This window comes from Scomber japonicus, chromosome 20 (assembly GCF_027409825.1).
Source record: "Scomber japonicus isolate fScoJap1 chromosome 20, fScoJap1.pri, whole genome shotgun sequence".
Lineage (NCBI taxonomy): Eukaryota > Metazoa > Chordata > Actinopteri > Scombriformes > Scombridae > Scomber > Scomber japonicus.
The window spans coordinates 7,892,385-7,917,569 of NC_070597.1; the positions used below are offsets into that span (position 1 = coordinate 7,892,385).

The following is a 25,185-nucleotide window of genomic DNA, read 5'->3' on the forward strand; positions in this document are numbered from 1 at the left end:
GCCTGTGACATTACGTAAACCACAAACATTACTTCCTGGAAAATATTTTAGCGTTTTGTTTTTCATCTCTCAGACCAAAATATGAGCTTATGTTTTCTCTCCCCTAATACTCTGACACACCAGATTAATTCAGACTAACCGTATTTTGTCATTGGACTGAACACTCTAGGTTAAAGGCACACAGAAAACATATGATCTGGCAACAAGGAAGCACATATTTATCAGCATGCACAGATGCCTTAGATAGATAATTATCTGCTTATTTTAGTTTCATATAACTGCAACTTGAATATATTGAACTAATGATGAGCATTTTCCTAATTTTGTGACATCTTAAAAATGAATAAAAAATTTTAAAAAAAATGTCATTTACAGTTTTCTGTTATAAAAGTATCCATTAGTTACAGCCCAACATACCCTAAATCAGACTTCAATAGTCCAAGTCACTCTATTAAGTCAAAGTTTACTATAAAAAAGGGTAAGGGTCAATCCTCATATTTTTATTCTATAAGTCTACACTTTCAATACAGTATAATTCTCTCTATTTATAAAGAGAATCTGATAAAAAAAAATGTATGGTATAAAGATATCTTTAGTCTTCCTCACCTCAGGGTGTGATAACAGCCTATCCACATGTGCTGCAAACTTAAATTAAATAATCGATCAGCAATTCACTCCTTTTAAAATGTCATTGTGTTTCTCTTTAGTCCATCATCTTTACTCTGGATATCTTCCTTGTGTGACAGTGTCCCTCCACCCCTTACACTGCTATGTTGTAGATCCAGTTTTAGACAGATGTGAGTTAACCCTTTGGATGTCAAGCTAACACCAAAATCTATAGAAACCTTTTACCTACCTAGCAAGTAATCCTACTTTCAACCAGATTAATTCAAAACATGTCAGCTATGCTCATATTAAAACTCTATCTCAGTCAGTACCAGCAAATCCACTGCGAGGGTATCCTGACACCCCCTTTTTATCAGAGGGGAACCCATCCAAACAAAAAAGATTAACATGGCTCATGGGTTAGAGCAACAGCTTAACAAATATCTCTCTCCCTCTCTCTCTCTCTCTCACTCTTTAGCAATTAAAGTTCGGTAATGAATCTTTTAGACATATAATTTACAAAATATATAAATACCCTAATCATATTATGATGAAAAAACAGAAGGGACTCTTGTGTGAATGCAGGCATAAACATTGTCTCCATGCTGAATCCAAATTATGCAAAAAGGGTATACCTACTGAAATTAAATTCTAATTACCATTTAATTATCATTGTTTGGCATGTTTGGTATTGACAAAGACTTTTTATTATTGAATAAACAACAGAGAAGAGACACAACACTGACTTGTTTTCATTGGGTATATGTTTTAATACTGAACCATGATTTAGCACATTACACTGAGGAACAGCTGATGGGTTTAACACAGATTAAGTATGCCTACACCTTAAACACTTTACGCTGCTCCCTCACTGTCCAGCCAGAGACACACAGTATTTACATGAACCTACAGGACCTGCATGGTTAAACATCAAAGTCTCAGGAGAGAAGCAATGACAGGCTTGAGTTTATGTACAGGATTATAACAACAGGCGTCGGACAGGTCCATTGTTGGAGAAACAGCAGTAGCAGGTTACAGGATGCTTCACAACACAATGATTCACAGTACACCAAGCACAAGTCCGAACACATATAGCAACAGTATAAAAAGAACCATCAGAGCCGCATTATCCAACTATAGCGACTCTGTGAAAATAGAGCAATGTCGCCATCTTCTGGTTAAATCACACATCTGCTCAGAGAACAACAGAACAGACAACATTTAACTTCAACAGTTTGGCTATCTAATTCAGTCAAGAATGAATGCGGTACACATACTATCTAAACTCAGGAGTAGTAGCTATCTATCCGTCTATCTGCCTACCCATCTATCTATCTAGAACCAACTGTTGGATTCAGTACAAAAAGATCATTTATTAAACCCGACAGTCAGCTTCAGATGGCTTTGAAAGGAGAGAACTGTCCTGTACAGTTTTTAAAAGGACCACACCAGTGTTTGCAAGTTTTTAACTCCTTTACTATAGCGTATATATACTTGATATAACCACAGACCACAGTCCAAACCATGTTGTTGTGTTTCAGATATTTAAATTGTTTTTTTTTTATACATTGCAGGGAGCCAATGTGTCTTTTGTTTTCTAAGTGGAGTAGAAATCAATTAGCTGACTCGTTAAACTTGCTTGAGTTGTGTAATCCATCACGGTTGAACGTCAAGTCTCCGAGACCAAAATGATTTTCTGTCCATTATGGTTGTGGTTTTAATGCAGGTTAATTGATCTGAAAAGAATGCACCATGTTATCACTCAATAATGGTGAAACTTTGACAGAAATAAATGCTGATTAAACATTTATCGTGATGAAATATGCAGCTCAATCTGTTCCGAGAGAGTCTGCTAATTGATTTTCATATCGCATAGGAAACAAATGGAGACAAACTGCTTCCTGGAAAGAAAGGAATACTTTTGAGAAGAGTGCAGCACTCATGTTTTAAGTGCAAGCAGTCCATCCTGGAAAAACAACAGCATACAAAAAATGCAAAAACACTGTTATGGTCCTAAGTTTAAGTAGCTTAGTCATGGGTCTAAATGAACAACAAGCTATTTCACCAGTAAAGGTTTAAAACAACGAGCCCTGTTTGAAAAAAAGCAACGTCACCCACATCTGATATTTTTATCAAAACTTAACTTGGGATGAGTGTTTCGCCTGATGCAGGGTTTGAGGTTTATCTACATTAATAATCTTAGAGGGACAGTAATGATATACAGTCAGCGTTTATACTAGATGTTCTGGTGGTTAGTTTGTTTGATTCTTCTAACAGCTTGCACAGAAGGTGACTAGGTGAGTTAGGTGAATTTTTAGCATAGATTCTTGTGTGACCATAACCTCCAGATATTTTTATGCTAACACTATTGTCCTTATAATACATGCCATGCTGATTTTTTGATTTTCCAGTATTAGTGAAAAGCCCCGATCAGCATGCTGATAAAAAATCTGCAGGGCTCGACCTGAACGACGCAGATCCCCTCAGTTGTTGTTCTGCTTCTTAAAAGGCTGCAACTCACATGTAAGCACCACAAATCACCCACACACTCTGTCATCCTGGCAGCTCGGGAAGGTCTGCCCACACTGCTGTACTCGTCCAAATACGATTAGCAACCGCAAACACTTGGGATTCACAACACTAAGTTCAGATTTGAAATGAGCACAGAGACGGCCGTTTTGTACTGACTAAGTTCGGAGCGTCTTTCTTTTCTTTTGCTTTTAAAGTTTACTTTCGTCTTTCCTTCAACTCTCCTTCCTCCTCTTCCTCCTCAGGCGGTCACATGGCACAGATGGTAAGCCAATGGCGCGGCCTCAATCAGACCAGAATTTGTGTGTTTGTGTCGGCATCCCCTCCGTGGTGGGCATGCGAGCTCTTGGTGTGTGTGTTAACGTGTTGGTTAGTACGTGAATGATGAACGTGTGTGTGTTTAATCTCATTGATTTCATTTGTTTCCACATTATGATGTTGTTGCTCGTGTTTGCTGTGCACATGGAGGTATTTCTCTTTGCCCTTGCTCTGTGTGTGCTCCTCCTGGGTGTGTGTTAGGTCATTGTCAACATGCGTCATATCTTCATTTGTCTCTGCCTGTTCCTCCTGCGTGTGCAGCCCCTCTTGATGCGCCTGTGCGTTGATGACCTCGTCGATCCAGCCCCTGAAGCGGCTAACTCTCGTGTAGAGCGCAGGGGAGGAGGGGTCAGCGCAGCCGTAACCCCCGGCGACAACCCCAGTGAGGACCCATCGACCTGCCTCACCAAGGCACACCAGCCCGCCTCCGGAGTTGCCCTGACAACTGTCATCATGGAGGAGACTGGTGTCTGGAGGACTGCCTGCACACAGGGTGCCGTGGCTGGAGAAACTGTCACCATAGCGCTTCTTACATTGCCATGACGACATCACAGGGACCCAGGATGCAAGAACTGAATCTAGGAGAGAGGAAAAGACAAACAGATGAAAGAGGCGGCATGTCAGGAGTGCTGAAACAATTAGTTTACTATCAATCACCCATCAACAGGAAATTAATGAAAGTGATGATTGTGATAATTAATTACTTGTGTAATCATTAATTAAGTAAATATGTCAAACATTCACTAACTAAAATAGAAAATTGTCACTGCAAATATATTTAATGATGTGCATTTTTCATTATTTTCTGACATCTGAATAATGATCAATTATCAAAAACTGTCAAAAAAAAAAATATCAAAAATAATAATAATCGAGAGATTTCAGTAATGAAAGTATCCATTTACTGCAGGTCTACATACCCTGCATTAAGTCTAATCTACTCAATTAAGACAAATTTAACAGTAAAATTTTTTTATATATATATATATTTATGAAGCATTCATTGTTGTAACATGAGACAAACAGCCAAAACCTGCCACAAGTTCAAAGTCTAACCTTTCAATGCAATATAACATATATTGAAGTGAATCTGATGAAAATGTATAGCAAAAAGGTTTTTATGCAAGTTGTTCTGTGTGATTTCATAGATACAAACACACATATATATATATATATATATATATATATATATATATATACATATATATATACGTACGTATAAAGCCTCCCAAAGATGCAATTAAAAAGATGAAAAATCATGTTGTTTCATAAAAATCTTAAATCTTCCCTTGCTTCATTTTTTTGCTGCTCTGCTCTGGTGGTTCATCTAAAAGATATCTTTAAATACATTCTGATCATTGTTAGACATTAAAAAAAGAAATACAACATGCGTATACCAGAGAGAAAAACACATACCTGCTCCTGTCCAGCCAGTGGTAACCATGACAACACAGGACGATGGAGTACTTCTCCCTGATGCTGCATCAGTAGTAGGAAGGCATGCTGCGTTGGTGTTGGGGTCAAAGGTCAGACAGTGGCCCTTGGAGTTGGGAAGCTTCAGCAAAGCCAGGTCATGACCTCCGCTCTGACCCTTGAACTTTCTGTGAACCACTACCTGCTCCGGGGTGAGAGTCTGCTCTGAGGCTCCGACCCGCACCACGTACCTGGACGGATCGCTGCCAAACCTGGAGGAGGAAGAAGAGGGGGAGTGATAGGTGTGAGACACTTCACACTGTTCGAACCTCCAGTGTAAGAACTGAAGTAGAGCTCAGCTTTGAGTCTGATTTACCTGCTGACACAGTACGCAGACGTCAGAGCCCAGCAGGGGCTGATCAGAGTACCGCTACAGAGAGGACCGCCATCTTCACTTTGGGACTGAAGCCACACTGACACCTGCCATGGCCACGTGGTCCTGAGAGAGAACAGGAAACAATCACCATCAAAAAGTGGCTGCTCTGACGTCTTTGACCTTCTTTATTCACTTGGTGAAGGTTGAGATTCTGTAGGTGCCTCATCTGATTATTTTTTCAATTAATGAATTAGTTATTTGGTCTATAATACTTTTTAAAAAAAACAATTTCTTAGAGCCAATTTAAAATCCAAAAGATATTCAATTTACTATCATATACTATCATGGTATTTTTGCTTAAAAAATGACAGAGACAATTAACTGACTAAAGTCATTGATTTAATGACGACTTGTTGCATCTCTAAAATAATGCAAAGATGAAGCGTGGGGGTTTATAAAGGGCCTAAAATATTGATCTAGTCATGATTAGTCGAAAGGTCATGTTAAATATATGAAAATGTGACTTTTGGAACTGAACTGTCACTTGGTTTCAAATCCTACCTGAGCATGTTCTCCTTCCCTTGTTCCCTCCTCTTGCTCTCTTCCTGCCCCAGCTTCCTCAGGCCACAGCTCAGCTCTTGCGGTTTGACTTTTACCGCCGACTCCTGCGGCGTGACGTCACACTTCACCCCTGCATCCGCCCTGCGTCTGCAGCCCTGGATACTCTGACCCAGAGAGGGACACTCTCCCAGGAACTCCTCCTTCCCTGTGCACCTCACCTGGTCCAGGTGGATAGGTCCTTTCCCTTGGCCGAACCCTCCGGCTGCTACTGCTCCGCCGCTGTAGAGAGGATACGTGAGAGGGAATATTAATTTTTGTGCCATATTTCCTCTCTCGAAGTCTCTTCCATGCAGGCAAACGATCTCTTACCTGTGTCCGAGCTGTCTGCACACGACGGCTGCATTCAGGTCGTTCCAGCCAGAATCACAAATACTTCCCCAGTCGCCATGGAGATACACCTCGACTCGACCCTCCTTTCTGCTGCTGCCACCCACAAGACGTACCAGGGGACCTGAAAGAAAACACACACACACACACACACAAACACACACACACACACACACACACACACACACACACACACACACACACACACACACATTAATATTCATATCTGTGCATCAACATACTCCAGTGTCCAGTCACAGAGAGCGAGTTAAATGTTCACTGACAGGAGTAAATGTCACCCAGAGCCTCGTGTCTCTTTCTTCAGCCTCTATTCTCATTGTAATGGACTGTGTGTCTACAGGAGCGCAGGACCTCTGGGCTGCTGAGACAGTAAACACTGCTTTATTCTGTCTGCTGTCAACATGTGGCATTTAAACTCTTTGGACAGAACACAGACACAAAAGGAGCAATAACTGTTTAATTCCTTATTTTACTAAAGGAACACAGATACAGTAGATAGAAACATCTTGGGAAACGTGTGTTTATTATTCTTATTATATTTAGAAATGCATCTTAAGTGCAGTCTGGAGTTTACAAATATAAAGCAAATACTTTATAGGCTGGCATAAGAGCAGCAGTCTGCAGGGACAGTTTGCCCTTTCCGTACCAAATTAATTGCAGACACACAGTCACCAACCTGCTGTCTGCAGTGCAGCCTGTTGTTTCTTCTTCTTTGTTTCAATAAAGTGTTCCCATTCCTGGAGACGTTTCCTGCAGTCATGTTAAATCACAGTGTCCAGAGCCTCAGTGGGGACTCTTCTCTCTTTCCAATAACTACACCCTACTCCTGGCTTTCATGAATTTTTGGATCTGACTATTGTTTTAAGGCAGACCTGACAAACTGTGACCATATCCTTCAAAACATTTAACCCTTTATAATCTGGATTCTGACTAAATGCTATAAATTGTAAACAACATCCCTTTCATGACTAAACTGTGAGTCATTTTTGCTTCTTGCAGCTTTGGTTCACATTGTTGTCAACTTGAACTTATGTTTATGTGTGTCTATGAACTAGTTGTAGCAGTGGGCTGAAGATGAGGGAGACTTTAACTACTGTAGGAGGTTGCTGGTTGAGCTTTGAACTTCAGGATGAAAAATTGGGACCCCATTTTGATACAATATGCATGCAGGTCTTCCTCATCTCACCTGTGGACGGTGCAATAACTGGCACCTCATTGGTCTCTTGGCTGGGTCTGCCCCTGCAGCGCACCCCGACATCCTCACTGTGGGAGCAGTCGGTGCGACCCCAGATCCCGTGGCGACAGTCTAGCAGGGAGGTCTCGGATCCCTCGCAGTGGACGTCGTCCAGTAGGATCAGGCCGATGCCCTCGCCGAATACTCCATCTGACACAACCTCAGCGTGACCCCTACAAGAGGAAGAAAGGTGAACATGTACTCTTATGAGGTAGGATTCACCTCATCAGTAATACTTAGTGTTGTTTTGTATTATAAAGATGATCTAAATACAAAACTACAAGGTTGGTACATATTTTTTCCTTTTTTTTATTAAAGTACAATACAGTATAAAAATACAATATCAATGTTAGTAATGTGTTATTTCCCTCTAAGCCTTAATTTTTTGTTCTTGTCTAACGTACACACTGAGTGGGCCAATATTGGTTTCGTTTTTATAGATTGGGCTTGGGTCAAGCTCATTAACTTCTCTCCTTTCACTTCATGCCTATATGTACAGAGCACACAAAGGTCATTGTGTGACATATTGTTATATTGATTATGTTACATGTGACACACAATCATGCAGAGCATCAGAGAGGAACTGGAGCGTTATTCTCCAGTTTCTGTAAAGTTACATCAAAGAAAGGTAGGCCATAAATCTTTATTTAATACAGAAACAGTGTTGGTTTGTTTCCATACCTGTAGCCCAGCTGTCTGCAGACCACCTCTGCATGCTGTTGGGTCCAGTGGTCGTCACACACCGTCCCCCAGTCACCATTGTGTAAAACTTCGACCCGGCCCTCCCAGGGACTGTCTCCTCCAACCAGACGCACCACGCCATCTGAAACAGTTTCATATTGTACCGCATTATAACAACTTCCCTTGAGACATAAAAGTAATTAAAGGCAGATACACTTCAAACAAAATCAATTACACAACAGTAAGACCGGAGATTACATTTACAGCTCCTACATATAATATTTTAAACATGAATGTATCATTTGCACATTAATTATTAATCTGTAATGCAATTATAAACAAGTTCATTTTGACTGCAGATGCTGTACGTCCTGCTTGTCACACAGAGGATGTATCTCTCATACTGTAATGATTTATTGATGTTCAGAGGCTATAAATAACAGCTTTAAGCCTACCAGTGTGTAGGAGTGTGTGTGTGTGTGTGTGTGTGTGTGTGTGTGTGTGTGTGTGTGTGTGTGTGTGTGTGTGTGTGTACTGTACTGTACTGTACATGTACCTGTATAAGGGCTGCAGGAGACCCCAGCATCCTCCATGTGGTCACAGTTGTGCTGCTCCCAGTCGCCATGGGGACACTGATCCAGGAAGAGCTCGTTTCCTGTGCACTTCACAGCATCCAGCAGGATGGGACCTGAACCCTGACCGAAGTGAGCCCACGACCAAGCCTTCGCCACACCACTGAAACACACACACGCACAAAAGTTGACTGTAGGGGAATTTTATTTCTACCGTTTTATATATATATATATATATATATATATATATATATATATATATATATATATACATATATATACATATATATACATATATATACATACATATATATGTAGATATATATATATTATTGAAATATCTGAAGGAATACTTAATACTTGCATTTAGCTCCCGATACTGTATTTGTAGATATGTGAGGATTGAACATGCACACACACTCACTGGGTTATAATTTTCTCAACAGTACCTTTGTGTAGCTGTTAATTCAAATAAAACAAATTGTCATTTATTGTGACTTGCTTCCATAACTCAAAATATTTGCTGCTTAATAATTCAAACACAGATACATGTTCTTTTCAAATTAATAATTTTGGTTAATTCTTGGCTATGCTTAAGTTTTCACCTTAGTTTAGGTGTTAGTATGTTAACATTTACTCTTCAAACTTAAGGCTAAGTACAGCTGAGGCTGATGGGAATGAGATCAGTCAAACCAAATTGTAATTTTAACCTGATGTTGGTAAAAGATCATCTAAAGGATGAATGTCTGTACCAAATGACATGACAATCCAAACTAATAATTGATGGGATATTTCAGTGGTGGATGGACTAAACAACCAACTGACCGACATAATCCTGAGTTGCTTTTAGTGCTGATCAATTCTAACAAAAACAAATACATAGCAAAAGAAAATACTCTAAAAATAAAGATAATGTCTAAAATACTTCAAATAAATAATGAATAGCTCCTACAAGGATGTTGTTGCTTCACATGGTGATGATTTATTGATGCTGAAATGCTACAAAAAGCACTTTTAAGTGTGTCTGTGCATTTCTCTTGCTGTGTGTACAGCTGAACCTCATGTTACAACATGCAGAAAGGTTTGTTAAAAGCAAGGTGATGCGTGGGCGGTTTTTAGAGACATCAGAATAAAGGAAGGAGAGGATGGATGGATGGAAAGACCATTTTTATCATCTGTGCTGACATATTACATAGGAAGCTGTGAACAGGTGGATGCTTGTTGCTGTCAAAAATCATATTTTTGGGGGAATTTGAACATCCCCACTGGGACATATGGTTGTAGTACAAATACGAGAAAGTGTGTAAGTGTTTGATACACCTACCTATTGTAGAAAAAAAAAAGACGGAAAACCAGGCGGGGAAACAAATCACTCAGTTTTGCCTTCAAGTGTCAAAACACATCAGAACCTGTGTGCAGCTGTGTGAGCACCTGTGCATCAGTGTCAGGGCATTTATTATTTAGAGGCACAAACACAGACGATGAAGCTTCCCTCGATGTTTGGAGAGATGAAATGCAGAGTAATGTCTAACATGGAAGAGTTTCGCTCCCTTCACAGCTACGGCTTCATCTCTGTAAGATGCTCAAAGTTCTCTGTTACGCCTCCTCTGTGGAGGCTGAATTCTCTTGCTACACGAAGGAAAAGATTTAAAGATTCAAACATTCACGGCTGTGTTTCCAACAGATTGTTTTCCTCACTTTTTGACTAAGTGAGAAAACTGTAATCCAAACGACACCCATGTTCTCTGTAACGAACTCCTCAAGCTCACTAATGATCATTAACTCAAGAGGGTCAGATAAATAACACCATTTTATTTCCTACTAGACTTTTAAGGAGGAGTCACAGTGTCCAATTTATATTATTCAAATTGACCCAAAGTGGCACTATCCTCATTTTCTTTGCTTTTGGTGTGTTCAAGGTTTAATCCCTCTCCACTTAGCCTCTGATTGAGCAATAATGAGAAGTGTTTTTTCAACTGAGTGCCATCCGAAACCAACAAGACGACATAAAGCCCCTCTGACAGAAAGTCTCCACCACACTAATCCAACTTCACTATCCCTAAACGCAAGTGCAGGAAAAGAGGATTGGTTGTGAAACTGTAAGCTCCTTCTGGTTGCACTTTCTAATATGAACAACACTTCAAGAATCACAGTATCTCAGTAAATGAGTCAATTAGCAACCATCCATCACACATGCTCACTTTAAGAATATTATACATTCACTGGGAAACACTACATAATATAACACACCAGCTGAGCGAGTAAGACATCTGTCCGTATCCATGGTGACACCTGTTTCATGCTCGTGGTTGCATCTGTTCCCTGGAGTCAACAAATCTCATCAAAAGAGCAAAACTAATAAAGATTTGATGCTACTAATAAGTACATATCTCATATATCTTATTTCCTCTGTGCCATAGAGCTCTGTCGTTGTTCAGAAAGTATTAAAAACACATCCATGAGCCACACTGTTGCCAAATGTGTTTTAATCCGCAACGGAAAATAGTCCCTGACAAATGCACCATTGCACTGATATAAGCCTGCTGTGCACAAACCCTGAGGATTGACTTTACAGTGCAGAAGGAGATGTCTTGTGTCCAGTAGTTAAACTTAAGAAATTATATATATATTTGCACATTTATAGATTCTGGATTTTTTTAATGAGGTAATGAAGATATAATTTTAAGGATTTTAACAAGATAATCAAACCTTTTTGTGGAAAACAACTGCTATTTAAGGTACATGTCTGGAGGGGATCTTTCAGGGTGAGTACGAAGGGATCTGTTTGACAATGTTACCACACACACACACACACACACACACACACACACACACACACACACACACGTTGACTTGGTGTGAAGGTGTGAAAAAACACTACAGTACATACCTGAAGCCTAGCTGTCTGCACACCACCTCTGCATCTCTGTCGTCCCACTGGTCATCGCAGACAGAGCCCCACCTTCCTCCGTGGAAGACCTCCACACGACCCTCAAAGTCTTCCTCTCCTCCGACCAGACGCAGTGGAGGGCCACTGCCTGAGAGGGGGAAATACATGACTTATGAAACATCAAATAAAATGTTTTCAAGTTTCTGTATTAGGAATACAGAACTCATAGTCGACAATATAAAGAAAGACAAACAATCTTCGTAAGCATCTGTCCTTCTCTGTCTCTCTCAGGTGTGTGTTTGTGTGTGTGTGTGTGTGTGAGAGAGGGAGATTATTCAGGTCTGGTTGCCATGACGCTCTCGAAGTCACACTGACCTTCCGGCGGCTCACACACCAATGCTGCCTCGTTTCCATGGTTACAGTCGCCAGTGACGAAAGTCCTGCTCCGGCAGGCACTCAGGGTGTTCTCGTCTCCGTGGCAACCCAGACGCTCGTAGTGGAAGAGGCCGGAGCCCGTGCCAAACTGCAAGTGCTGCAGTGCCATGCCAATGTCACTGTAAGAGTAAAATCACAGTTTTTACTACTATTAGTCATATTTCTATCATTATTATTGTTGTTGTTGTGCTTCTCCCTGTTATGTCTCTATCCTCTCTCTCCCTCCCTTCTTTCTCTCTCAACCCAACAGGTCAAGACAGATGGCTGCCCACCTAGAGCCCAGTTCTGCTCAAGTTCTGCTCCCATTAAAGGAGAGCTTTTCTTTGCCACAGTTGCCAAGTTCTTGCTCATGAGGGAATGTTTTGATGTTTAAAGAGCCCTAAGGAAGCTTCTGTTGTGATTTGGCACTACATTAATAAAATGGACATAATATCAATTGTACTGAGATGTTGCTGCAGCATCTGACATTTGTTTATTTCCTCTTACCCCAGGCCCAGCTGCCTGCAGATCACACTGGCATCTCTGTCTGTCCAGTGTGAGTCGCACACCGCCCCCCACTGGCCGTTCAGGTAGACCTCGACCCGCCCGCTGTCGGATGACGAGCCACCGACCAGACGAGCAGCACCTGAGAGAGAGACAAGAGACAAACAGGTGAATGCTCAGAAAACAGCACAAACTATTCAACCTGCCTTAATGTGTTAATGATGACACATAATTGATCACAATAGTCTCATTTAAACATACAAATGCTGCAGTGTTTTTATGGTGCTCATTATAGTGCCAAAACTAATCAAGAACCATTTTGATGATCGATTAACTGTTTAAAACTGCATTAATTATCTTTTTGACCACTTGGGGGCAGCACTACAAACTGTAAACACAACATAAGACATTATCACAAGTAAAGCTCACATGATATCAATTTAACAGTTGACTTTTTAATCATCCAACAGATAAAAAGCAACATCATCATTCATTTAGAGTTGTGTGTGTGGTTAGCTGGTAAATCTAAGTCCATTATTCAATATTTTTAGCTTCTCCTGAGACAAATATCTTCTTCTTTACCTGCTATATGTTCCACTGTGTCCACCTGCTAGTTGCTAACAGTGTCTATGTTCTGTTTAATGTTGGGCAGGGAGCATACAGCAGGTTTATCTGAGTTTTTTTTTTTTTAATATCGCAGCTGGAAATGAGATTGATGAAAGCCGGAATAAAAACAATTCACTGATTCAAAATAGATGGAAACCCTCTGTAGAGTTGAGGGGAACTGCATTCGGAGGATTTTCAGTGTCTTCATCACTACAAACAACTGCTGTCACATTACTCACAGTCATTTGATTCATTATTAATATTACATTTTTGATTAGTTCAGCTTTAAGTCATTTAAATGTTTTACTATTGTATGTATTATTGCACTCAATGTGAAGGCTTTGAACTCTGGAGAACTGTGATGAGCATTATTCAGATTTCTTCTTTTTATATTTTAAATATATAAAGGAGATATATATTTCTACATTTATCTCTTTGTTAAGGTTTATGTCTATAAGTTGCAGGAACATGAGCCAAAGAGTGATTTTATCCTTTCTTTTAATAGAATATTATAATAACTGAATACATTTTAAAAAGCCAGAGTGATTAAACATAAACTAGAAAAAATAAATATACATTTTGTGTATCATATTTCTTAATTCATCTCATAAGCCCACAGATTAATTGTACCACTCCTTGGTTGGGGTCTCAACTGTCATGTTTGAAACCGATGGACTGAGCAATGATTTTTTTTTTTTTTTTTTAAAGTCAACAAATTAATGCAATTCATTCATTTTAAAATTAACTGCTGCCCCAATTCTTTCTGTGTTATGCTATTATTCCATCAGTACTCAAACTAACCTCTTCTATATTTTACTCTTCTTAAATAATGCCTTTTATTATTCTACACTGTAAAGCACTTTCTAACTTTGCTTTAGAGAAGTACTAAATAAATCAAGTTTATTAATACTATAAACGGTCCTGGATCAGTGACATGCTGCTGATCTGCAGTCATACCCTGGTGGCAGTCGCAGTAGGCCCACCCGATGGCTCCAGAGTTTTGTCTAAAGAAGCACCAGGGGTTGGACTCTCGGTCTGGGTTCCTGCAGTAGCTGTGGTCTCCCAGCCCTCGGCCCGGGTACTGCATGACATAGTCTGGAAACTCTGTCCACTTCAGACAGGGGGCGCCAGAGTCCGTCTGGGACACGGTGCCGTTGTAGTATCCCAACTCAGTGAATCCCTCGGAGCAGGACAGAGGCACTGCAAAGGAGACGAGGAGGGAGGGGAGAGAAAAAAACTGTAAGTGGATGCTGAGAGAGATGAGAGAATAAGATGTCTTGGATGAAAGGAGGATGGAGCGGATTTGGGTCAGAGAAGAAAATGTGAATAAAAGAGAGTGAAATGGAGAAAGTTTAGGAGAAGTGAGAGGAAAGAGGAGTGGAATTGCTTTCATTGGAATCACATCATCCCCATGTCTGCATTTCACCTAAACATAAAGGCTTACATGGCAGAGTCTCACATGCTGCCCGCTGCCACAGCAGGATCCTGATTAATGCATTCACCCCCAATGATCCATGTTGAACTGGTGAAATTTCCATTACCTTAAACCAGTCTTACTTAACATGGTGGTGACCAGACTCTTACAGTAATCTTCTCTGTGAGGAGGGAAATGTGTGTGTGTGAGAGAGAGAAGCTTAGAGAGAGTGCTGACATGAAAGTGAAGCAAAATTAGGGCAAAAAGAAAAAAAAGAGCAGCATATGAAAGCCTAGTAAAATCCTGCATTACTGAAAATGATTTTAAAAAAATAATTAAAAAAAAAGACAACAACAAGCAGAGCAGTAAACATACATGGAGACAGGCGATATGTTAAAGTGTTCAGATGTGACAACTGCAAAAGGTGCTAAATGGTTTGTTGAAGTGGCTTTTTAATGAGCAGTGCTGTTTGTTGTTCTTGTTTTGACACAATTCATAAAAGGAGCGTGGCGAAGACTACATCTGTATCCTTGAATATTTGTGAAACTTTAATATTATCTTTTGAAATGGGCATGAACTGTTGTATCATCAATTTGGTTGTTTTAGTTTATTAATAATAATGATAGCAATTAAAACATTATGTGTACTGTATGGTACCTTTCATATAAAAAAGCAGCACAACAAAAGAAATGACATAAAACATGTAAAATGACTTGGGAGGTGCTGGACCCAAAAAACCAGGCTCCAAACTAAAGAAGCTAACTAAACTGCATTGACAGCAGTGTTAGTAAAAAAAAAAAAAAAAAACTATTAGTATAACATAGAAAGTAAAACCCAGTTGATGAAATAAATAGAAATAATGTAAAATAAAGTGAAAGTTTATGAGACCAGAAGTATTGTTTTGACATGTGAAATATGATATTATGAACTGTCCAAAAACTACATGTGCCTTATGAAGCTCCCAGTCAGCTATAGAATAGATTTTAAAGTTCTGCTACTGGTCTACAAATCACTGAATGGTTTAGGTCCAGAATACATAAATGACATGTTAGTAGAATATAAACCCAGTAGAGCTCTGAGATCTACTGACTCAGGTCAGATAGTTGAGCCCAGAGTTCAAACTAAACATGGTGAAGCAGCTTTTAGCTGTTATGCTGCACACAACTGGAACAAACTACCAGCAGAACTGAAATCAGCCCCAACTGTGAACACTTTTAAATCCAGGTTAAAAACATTTCTCTTCTCCTGTGCTGCTTATGATTGAGCTCTTTATTTTAAAGCACTTTACATTTTAATCTTTCATTTGCACTCTATGTCCTTTTAATGATTTTAAAGCTAATTTATTATTTTATGCTGCAATCATTTTATTTATGTCTATTTTTCTGTACTTTGTTTTTATTATGGGGGGGTGGGGGTGGGGTGGGGGGTTAATTGTATGTTTTAAGTTTCTCAAATTACATGTTACACACATTGAATTGCCATTGTGTATGAAATGCGCTATATAAATAAAACTGCCTTGCCTTGCCTTGCCTTTTCACATGTGAAAGAAGCCACATGTGCCTACAGTATATGTAACTATATCATTTAGTTAATGTTAGAATGTCAGATATGAAAAACACACATATGAATAAATAATTGAATCCAATAAATCAATAAATAAATGTGCTACACTTTATATTTTCCATCCATTACAGTACAGAAAGATATTTAATTTTTTTTTACTTCACTTAGTTTGTCTGACAGCTGGAGCTTCCTTTGATGGCACCTGACTTTTTTTTTTTTTTTTTTAAATATAGAAATTTGTCTGACTTTCACTTCTGTCTTTCATATAAAATTTCCATAGTCTTGTGATGTGATAGTCAGAAATGTTAGGACTGTCTCCTGCTCAAAGAACTTCATGTGTCTTTAAACAAATAGTCAGGTCAGCACGGTTCACATCATCTGGACCCAAGAACAGCTCCTTATTAACCTTGCAAGAAAAACTGTTGACCCATGTTAATAAAGTTTAATACGTTTAATGCTTCCATGCACCAGCTGAGTAGACTCCAGGTGCCTATTCATCTGTCCTCGACTATTTTCATTTGGCTTCATGTTCTGTTTTTGCATTTTTGAGATTTCATGAAATAACCAGTCTTCATTCAGAAGTCTAGTTTTCTTTATAGTCTCATACAGCTGTGGCTCAGAAGGTAGAGCGGACATCCACCAATCAGCAGATCAATATCTTTTTTGTCTTTCATCCATCTGTTCTTTCATCCTTCCTTCTATTATTTCATTTTCTTCCCTAACTCGTTTCTTTATTTATCACTTTATATATATATATAACTTGACTTCCTTTTTTTCATCAACTGAACTGAAAGTATAAAAATCCCCAAATCCCTGAAAGGAAAGGAAACAAAATTCACATTGAATGCTCATTTTTACTTGTAATATAGTACTCTACCCCTGCGGTGTTGCTACTTTCTCTTAAGGATTCCAGCACTTCTTTCTTCTTTCTCCACTGAAAGGAGGGTTTTTGAGGCCAAGCAGCTACTAAACTATGATTAATGCAGAGGTGCTTCAGTAACCAGCAACCAGTCTTATCTCTTCAACACACACACAGCTTGGCCGTCCTGGAAAATTATCTACAACCCTCGTGCCCACCTCGCACACTAACACACACACACACACACACACACATATACACACACACCGACAGATTGGCTGCGTAGGGGCTGAGAAAGAAACACACACATACAGGCACACACACTGCTGGGTCCAATTTGGAGGAAGATAAGAGGAAGAGCAGAAGGGGAAAGCACAAGAGAGAAAAAGGGGAATCAATCAGGCAGAAATGTACTAAAGCAGAAATCTATCGTTAAACAATAAATAATACAGAGCACACAAACAGACATTGTGCCCAAAAACACCCCGAATGGTATCCGAACCCTGAAAGAATGTCTGACTATAAACAAAGAGGCGCCTATCCCTTTAAGAGACTCAGGAAGAAACCGAAAGTTAAGATCCTTCATGGGAAACCAAACCAAACTCTATCTCGTCATTCTTTTGCCCTTTGAAGATCCATACCAACAGACAGTAAGTAACCTTTAAAAGGATAAACTTTAAGTTTATGTTGTAAGTAATAGTTTCATACAACCTCTTGCTTTTTTAGCCCTTTTCTGCAGAGAAATCCTGCTGTTTTAATAAGACACAGTTACAAAGGTATAAAGTTTAATTAATGAGCTTTCACATCACCTGATCTTCAGTGTGTCCCAATGTCATGGAAATGTAGGAGTTCATGTTTTCTTTAAGGATTTATTTCAGCTTTAAAAACTAATTGCAAGCTCCAGCTATATAACTGTTGCCGAGTTTTTTTAAATCACATAACAGTTACATTACATCATTTTCATGCATTATATTGTAGTGAGATCATTGTGTCAGCTGCTGTTTAAAAAGAGTTTTTAAGCCAACATGGAAGAGAAGCCCTTAGAGACAGCAAAATAAGAAATACCTTGTGTCCTTTATCAGTTATCTCTTGGTTTATTGCAAATACAGGTTGAAAAAAAATCATTTAATCTCTCTGTTGTCCTTCTCTGTAAACTTTTGAAGCATTATTTATAATTCATTCTGACCTAAGGGACATATACATATTAATCCAATCAAATGTAATAATGAAATTATGAAATGTCCCTTTATCATATAAAACCACACTTGGCAGTTACATTGTGGGTAGGGAGGCTTGCAAAATAATTTCACAATAAATGGTGTGTTTGTAAACCAGTTGGCTAACCTCAGCTGCCCCCCCCCCCCCGGTTTACTCATTAGGGTTAGGGTTAGGGTTACTTAACTCTTAGACTCAGGTGTGTTGCAGTTAGGAGATACCTAAAATATGCAGGGCAGTAGCTCTTCAGGAGCAGGATTGGAGACCACTGCTTTAAAGGTATCTGGTGGAGTTTTGACCACTAGTAGCTCTATTGAAGCAATGCTTAAATGAGAGGTTCCTACGAGGACACACACTCCAGCACATGTTGGTGTGTTGATGTGGGTTCACACTATTCCACAGATCGACAGCGAGTCAAGAAAAGCAGTAATGTGGCAGCAAAGTGTCGGAAACAAAAAGACTACAAGCTAGTAAACATGGATTTAAACAATGGTTTTACAAATGTTTTATGTCAAGGGAAATACATTTAACACATCTGTCAGCCCTCAAGGATACACACAAAGCCATTTGTTGAGAAAAACTGAATGTAAACAGAAGTTTGTTTGATTTGAAGAAAAGTCCACTGGGTGCCTTTAAAGCACTCAGAAAAAAATGGAAATTTTTAACATTGACAGTTTTGGGACAACTGGGCAAACAAATCTTATCAAAAGCTCCAGGGCAGCTACTAAATAGACCCTGTTGAGGTCAAGAATGAGCTTTGAGTGTGTTTATGAATATTTTGCCTTCTAATTAAGCAGTCTCTTTTTTCCAGAAATGGCCTCCAGCATCAGTCTGTTATCTGAGGAGCAGTTTCTGTGTCCCATCTGCCTGGAAATGTTCACTCGGCCAGTCTCAACTCCATGTGGACACAATTTCTGCATGGCCTGCATCTCATCCTACTGGGACGACCAACCAGTCTGCCAGTGCCCAATCTGCAAGGAGACTTTTGAAAAGAGACCTGATCTCAAGGTTAACACTTTCATTTCTGAGCTTGCATCGCAGTTCGTGTCGCTTCAAGTGACAGATCCTCACATCTGGAGAGTAGACCATCAGCAAGCTAGCTCTGGTGGTACAGCACTGTGTGATATTTGCACTGACACCCAGCAACAGGCTGTCAAATCCTGTCTGGAGTGTCTGACTTCTTACTGCGACGTTCATCTCGAGCCTCATCACAGAGCTGCTGGTCTGAAGAGACACACGCTAGTTAACCCTATGGCGAGCCTGGAGGACAAGATCTGCAAGGAGCACAACCGACTCCTGACGTTGTTCTGTAGGAAGGACAAGATTTTGCTGTGTGACGTCTGCGCCACATCACTTCACCGGAACCATGGCGTGGTTGCTGTGCAGCAGGCATACAAAAAGATGAAGGGTAAGCTGGGGGACATGGAAGCCAAAGTGCAGAAGATGATCCAGGAAAGGCTACAGAATGTGCAAGACATAAAGGCATCTGTCGCACAAAGCAAGACAGAAAACAGAGATTTGATAGAAAGCAATGTGAAGGACTTGAAGGCGCTGGTGTGTGAGATTCAGAAGAGCGAGGCAGAGCTTGTAAGAGTGATTGAGGAGAAGCAAAAAGCAGCAGAGAAACAAGCTAATGGTTTTATAAGCAGTATGGAGCTGGAGGTCGTTGAGCTGCAGATAACAGCGGAGAAGCTGAGGGATCTGAAACAGACTGATGACCAGCTCCATTTCCTCCAGAGCTTCAAAATGCCCTCCCTCCTACCACACACCATGGACTTGTCCACATTCAGTTTTAAAAGCCCCCTGGGGATACAGCACATATGCAAATCTTTGAGCAAATCAGTGTCTGAACTGCGAGTGGTGCTGAATAAAATGAACACAGAAATAAATAAATTCTCCGAAAGTGCAGATGTGTTAATGGATGTAGAGCTGAGATCCGCACAGCAGTATGAAGTGGACATCAAGCTCGATCTTGACACAGCTCACCCTCTGCTCATTTTATCAGATGATGGCAAACAAGTGAGATACAGTATGGGTTCAGGTTTATGGGTAAATCCACACGTGACCCCGTTTATGTTTACTACACATCTTGCCGTTCTGGGAATGAGAGGCTTCTCATCACGGAAGTTCTACTTTGAGGTGTTTGTGGGTAAAAAGACTGAATGGTCTGTGGGCGTGGCCACGGAGTCGATCCAGAGGAGAGGTGTAATTGACCGAAGTCCTAATAGTGGACTCTGGGCTATCTGGTTTCTTGAAGATAAGTTTGAAAGCTTCAGTTTTCCAAACGTGCCGGTGTACTTGGGGAAAGTGGAGAGGGTCGGGGTGTTTGTGGATTACAACAGAGGTCAGGTATCGTTCTACGATGTACAAATGGCCGCCATTATTTACTCATTCACTGACTGTTTCTTTACTGAGGAAGTCTATCCATACTTTAATCCTTGTGATAATGAGTATGGTTCCAACTTGGATCCGATGATAATTGTTCCTGTCCGTCATACATAGTGAGGCTGCAGTGATTGGTGGCTTAGTAGGTCATGTCATGGTCATAATCACTAAGTATATGAATATATAATATATATATATTTTCTGGTAGCTCACTGTGTAATCAGCAAGTATTTAGCGGCTGTCCAGTTGACCTTTTGAGCCCTTTGTTACACTTCCGTAACCCATAGCGTTGTGACATTAAAATAGAAAAGAGCCTGGAGTTCCCCATCACAAAAGTGAAACCAAAACATAAAGTTGACCAGAAGACTTTAAATAGAAACACAGATGTAGGTCTGGATCTAATGATTTTTTTTTTTTATTATGAATTCATCTGCAGATTATTTTCTCAAATAAGTTTATTAATTGTTTGCCTATAAAATACAAAAAATACAAATCAATGCAGAGCTGAAAGTAATTCAGTTTTAAGAGAACACATCATGCAAATTTCCAAGTCTATGTTTATATTCTGGGACTCTACTGGAGTATCTTTGCATGATTCACAGTTTAAAAAGCTCCTTATTTATCTTTATGCAGCTGCTCCGGTCTTTTTAAAGGTGCATTGTGTAGAATTTAGTGGCATCTAGCAGTTGTACTTAACAGTAGTAATTTTAATAATATAATTTTCGGAAGTATCTTTTAATTAGTGTATTATCTAATATAATTGTGTTTTTGTAACCTTAGAATGAGCCCTTTATGTCTACATAGGGAGCGGGTCCTCTCCCACAGAGCCCATCATGTTTCTACAGTAGCCCAGAACAGACAAAACACTGGCTTTACAAATTACCTTTCCCATTTTACGTGAGGTTTACGGACACTACAAATTCCCCTACACACTTGTGAGGGAAGGAGAGGACTATTCACTTGGCTGCAATCTGCAACCTCATCACTAAGTGCCACTAAATCCCCCCCAATGAGCCCACTCTGTTCTGATTGGTTAACTCCCAGAAGTTGCACATTTGCTTCTTCTGCACTTCTTGCAACTCACAAGATTACTTAAAAAAACAACAGTAGTACCAATTCACTTCTTTTACGTAGATGTTTGAGCCAAAATCCAATCTGAAATGTGAGAGTGGACAACTCGCATAACCCTTGAAACAACTTTAGCAATAAAGGCCACAGAATGGATGACCATTTGTAATTGTGTGAACAATCTGACATCATTACGAGGAGGAAGCTTTTGACTTTCAGGTTAGCTTTTTTACATACGTTCCTTTCAAGTTTTGGAATTTTGACAATGTTTAACAGAGACATCCAATATTATAACAGTATGAAAACAACAGAAAATCACAAAAATCATGATATGACCCCTTTAATGTCTTTGCTTGAAAACTAACATAAATAAGTAATGAATTATGAAAAAAAAATGAACGCAGAGAAAGCTATCTTATCAATCAATGAACTGACTGATAGACTAGTTAGCAATATTTGTGTTTTACAATGGCAGGGTGAGACCAAGAAGCACTTTAATAACAAACCCTGATTAAACTACAAGTGAAGTATCAGTCTGTCATGTTTTCGTCTCTGTCTACCATGATTTAACAAAGTGCCGTCTCGTTCTTCATTCAGTGTTTGCAGCCCTGACACGTTCACCTTCACTCGGGTACTTACAGTAATGACGTACGCCATGACGTCAGCTAAAGTGCTTTGGAACTGGGCCACGCTATAACTCACTCATAACAGCGCTTTTTCAGAGACGACATTTCGGCATGTCCCAGCAGGAGAAGCACAGGTGTAAATAATAAAATAAATGATGGCTGCTCCAGTTTCAGGGTCCCAGTATTGTTCATGCTGACTCACACAGAGTCACACTGTCATGGTTTACTGGGACGTTTGAATAGAAGTGAGCCATCGTTAATGTTATTAGTAACACCTGTGCTTTTCTATTATGACAAGCCAAAATCGCTTCTGTGGAAGAAAAAAAGGCCTGTGTGTGTGTGTGTGTGTGTGTGTGTTTGGACTACAAGGTGAAAATCTGGGAAAATAAATCCATAGACATTAAAGGTCTATCTAAAGTCATCATTCATCATCCTATAATTGTTGTTTGTACATGAGTTGAATTACTAGAGCCGTGAAGGGTTTGTTATGTTGAAAGGTTAAAGCATGAGAAAACACAAAAATGAAGGATGAAGTATAAAATATGTTTCTTAGAGCCTGCACGGCTTTCTTTTTTTTCAGCATTTAAACCAGTTTTAAACCAATTCTACCTGTTTTGCTCACAGTAAAGGACATGTGACCCATCATCCAAACTACAGTCATAGTGTGAGCATGAATTATGAGAAACAAACGTTTTTAACATCACAGATTGTTTAATTTGAAGCCTGAAGAGTCATAAGTAAAAAAGTAAGAAAGCAAAAAAGAGAGAAACATGAAAAACAAAAATCTAATTTGAAATAATACAAGTCATTTTTATTCAGTTTAGGACTGAAATGTGTTACACTATATTTTATTTATAACACAACAATAGCAACCAATATGAAATATCTAACCAATATCTAAAAAAAATAAATAAATCTAAAAAGTATGTTTTTTGATTTGATGTCCTATATCTTAAATATATCCAACATATTTATGGTTAATGACTGTAAATCTTGTATGTTTTCATATTTTATGTTTATAATAAAACATATCTTGCTTTCCTCTGTGTTGATGTTGAATCTGTTCATTTAGATTTAGTAGAGATGTCCTTCAAATCACTACATGAAAATTTACCTAAATTAGTAAATAAATTAATAAATAAAAATATTTTTTTAAAGCTGTATATACTCTGTACTGGTAATGAAACTTTTATAGTCACCATGATGAAATTTTAATACAGTAAAAAAGCATTACGTAACATATTCATCTGTCTTAACCCTCATTTTCCTCTTCCGTGAAGCCAGGACATCTTAAAATGAGCATGTCCTTTTTGTTTATAGTTTAATATCTCACTTCCTGCCTGATTTTCTAAATTAACATTACTGTTAAATTTCACTTCCTTCTTACCGTCCTGTATGTCTCATTGTGACAGTGTGTAACCGAGATCAAGCTCTATAATTCATCTCAACACCCGCAGCGTTGTCACACACACACACACACACACACACACACACACACACACACACACAACACTCGCCGCTAACACCCTCCTCATTGCCACGACAACGGTACTCTGCCCATCGCCATGGGAACACTCAGTCTCCCTGCTCCCATAATCCATTTCCCAGCCACAATGAGTATTTGACACGGTTCGAGGCTCGCTGTATGGGGGGTGGGTGTGTATCCCCCATACAAAACACACATTTATTTCACAAACAAATATGGGAAACACGGGGAGGGGGGTGTTGTGACAGTGTGCATCCGTGTTTTTCACCATTCTCACCTCATATCGCCTAATTTTGATTCAGTTAGAGGAAACATACGAGCACCTTGTGCCACGTTTGCAGATTTCAACCCATTATCAAGGTGATCATCACTTTAAAACAGCCTCGAGGTGGTTTCCAAACGATCAAATAAAGCTGGTTGGGCTACTTCTGCTCACAGACTAGAAGTGTGTTTCTAATTGTCATTTTCACTTGTCTGTCAATATGTGTTCAGCTCTAAAAGCAGATACTTCAACACTGGAAATGAGGAAAGGAGGAGTTCCTCGCCCCACCCCCCTCTCCTCCATCATGGCCTCCACTCCTCTCAGGGGGAGACAGAGGAGAAATGAAATGCATGCCAGAGGGAGGAGGAGAGGTAAGATTGAGTGTGGGAGCAGGGCTGAGGCAGGGTGGATAAAAGGAATAAGAGGAGGAGAGGCGGCAAACAGAGAGGTTTCATGAGTCAGAATGTGGGTTAAACTAGAGGGGGGAAATGGATGGAGCAGAAGGAAAGAGATGAGATGGTGTAGGAGGGGAGGCCAGATCCAGAGACGGGATTAGAGTGCTGTGTGTTCAGAGTATCAACTCCCACCTACCTGAGTTCTGCACCTCGTTTAAGTAACTGTCCTCAGCCACCACCTGCAGACGGAGAGAGAAAGATGCACCAAGTTAGAAGCTAGAGGAACAGACATTTAATTTAGTAATCTCAGTGTTTCACAAACAACGAGACAGACTGAAGGGGAGGTTAGGAAATATTTCAGAAATATCTCAGATTTCACTGAACATTCATGTAATCGTAAACCTTGAGCCAAGACACTCATCGATTCTTTGTGCAGACAGTACTAAAAGTAAGCCATTCATATGTGGGAAGAAATACACTAATATTGACAAATGTGAGTGGTATAAATAAATACAAACATGATTTACAAAGAGTTTTGACAATGTGTGAGTTATATTAAGTTATATTTATCACAAATCCATCATTCACCAACAAATGCCACCACACTTGAATAAATGTCATATAGCTAGTCCACATGGGCCTTTAAATAAATCCAACTTCTAGTTCATTAATCTAATCATTATAATTAATTCATAGGTTGGCATTTGCACACATTCTAGATCTTGTTTTAATTTGTGTGTGAAGAAACTCACGCTGGTCATCAGTATTGAGACTTAATTGTCTCCAAAGTTTAGTAGGAG

The 25,185-nt window shown here is 39.5% G+C and overlaps 2 protein-coding genes across 2 annotated transcripts in view; one reads left to right on the forward strand and one right to left on the reverse strand.

The window, feature by feature from the left end:
- Nucleotides 1-2,545: 2,545 nt before the first annotated feature.
- Nucleotides 2,546-25,185, reverse strand: part of LOC128381889 (neurotrypsin-like) — a 28,040-nt gene continuing 5,400 nt past the window's right edge. Inside the window, exons 2-15 of the mRNA XM_053341909.1 lie at nucleotides 24,582-24,624; nucleotides 14,070-14,312; nucleotides 12,510-12,648; nucleotides 11,964-12,142; nucleotides 11,589-11,736; nucleotides 8,683-8,861; nucleotides 8,127-8,268; nucleotides 7,398-7,618; nucleotides 6,173-6,314; nucleotides 5,804-6,082; nucleotides 5,243-5,365; nucleotides 4,870-5,138; nucleotides 3,598-4,031; nucleotides 2,546-2,572 (exon numbers count right to left, since the gene is read on the reverse strand). Coding sequence (XP_053197884.1) covers nucleotides 2,546-2,572; nucleotides 3,598-4,031; nucleotides 4,870-5,138; nucleotides 5,243-5,365; nucleotides 5,804-6,082; nucleotides 6,173-6,314; nucleotides 7,398-7,618; nucleotides 8,127-8,268; nucleotides 8,683-8,861; nucleotides 11,589-11,736; nucleotides 11,964-12,142; nucleotides 12,510-12,648; nucleotides 14,070-14,312; nucleotides 24,582-24,624 — 2,568 coding nt within the window. The remainder of the gene's footprint in view (nucleotides 2,573-3,597; nucleotides 4,032-4,869; nucleotides 5,139-5,242; nucleotides 5,366-5,803; nucleotides 6,083-6,172; nucleotides 6,315-7,397; nucleotides 7,619-8,126; nucleotides 8,269-8,682; nucleotides 8,862-11,588; nucleotides 11,737-11,963; nucleotides 12,143-12,509; nucleotides 12,649-14,069; nucleotides 14,313-24,581; nucleotides 24,625-25,185) is intronic.
- Nucleotides 18,977-20,668, forward strand: LOC128381052 (zinc finger protein RFP-like). Its single transcript, XM_053340999.1, has one exon. The coding sequence runs from the start codon at nucleotides 18,977-18,979 to the stop codon at nucleotides 20,663-20,665; it is 1,689 nt and encodes a 562-aa protein (XP_053196974.1). The 3' UTR covers nucleotides 20,666-20,668.

Excerpts from the sequence above, each read along its gene's own strand:
- LOC128381052 (XM_053340999.1), top strand. The coding sequence starts at position 18,977 with ATGGCCTCCAGCATCAGTCTGTTATCTGAGGAGCAGTTTCTGTGTCCC.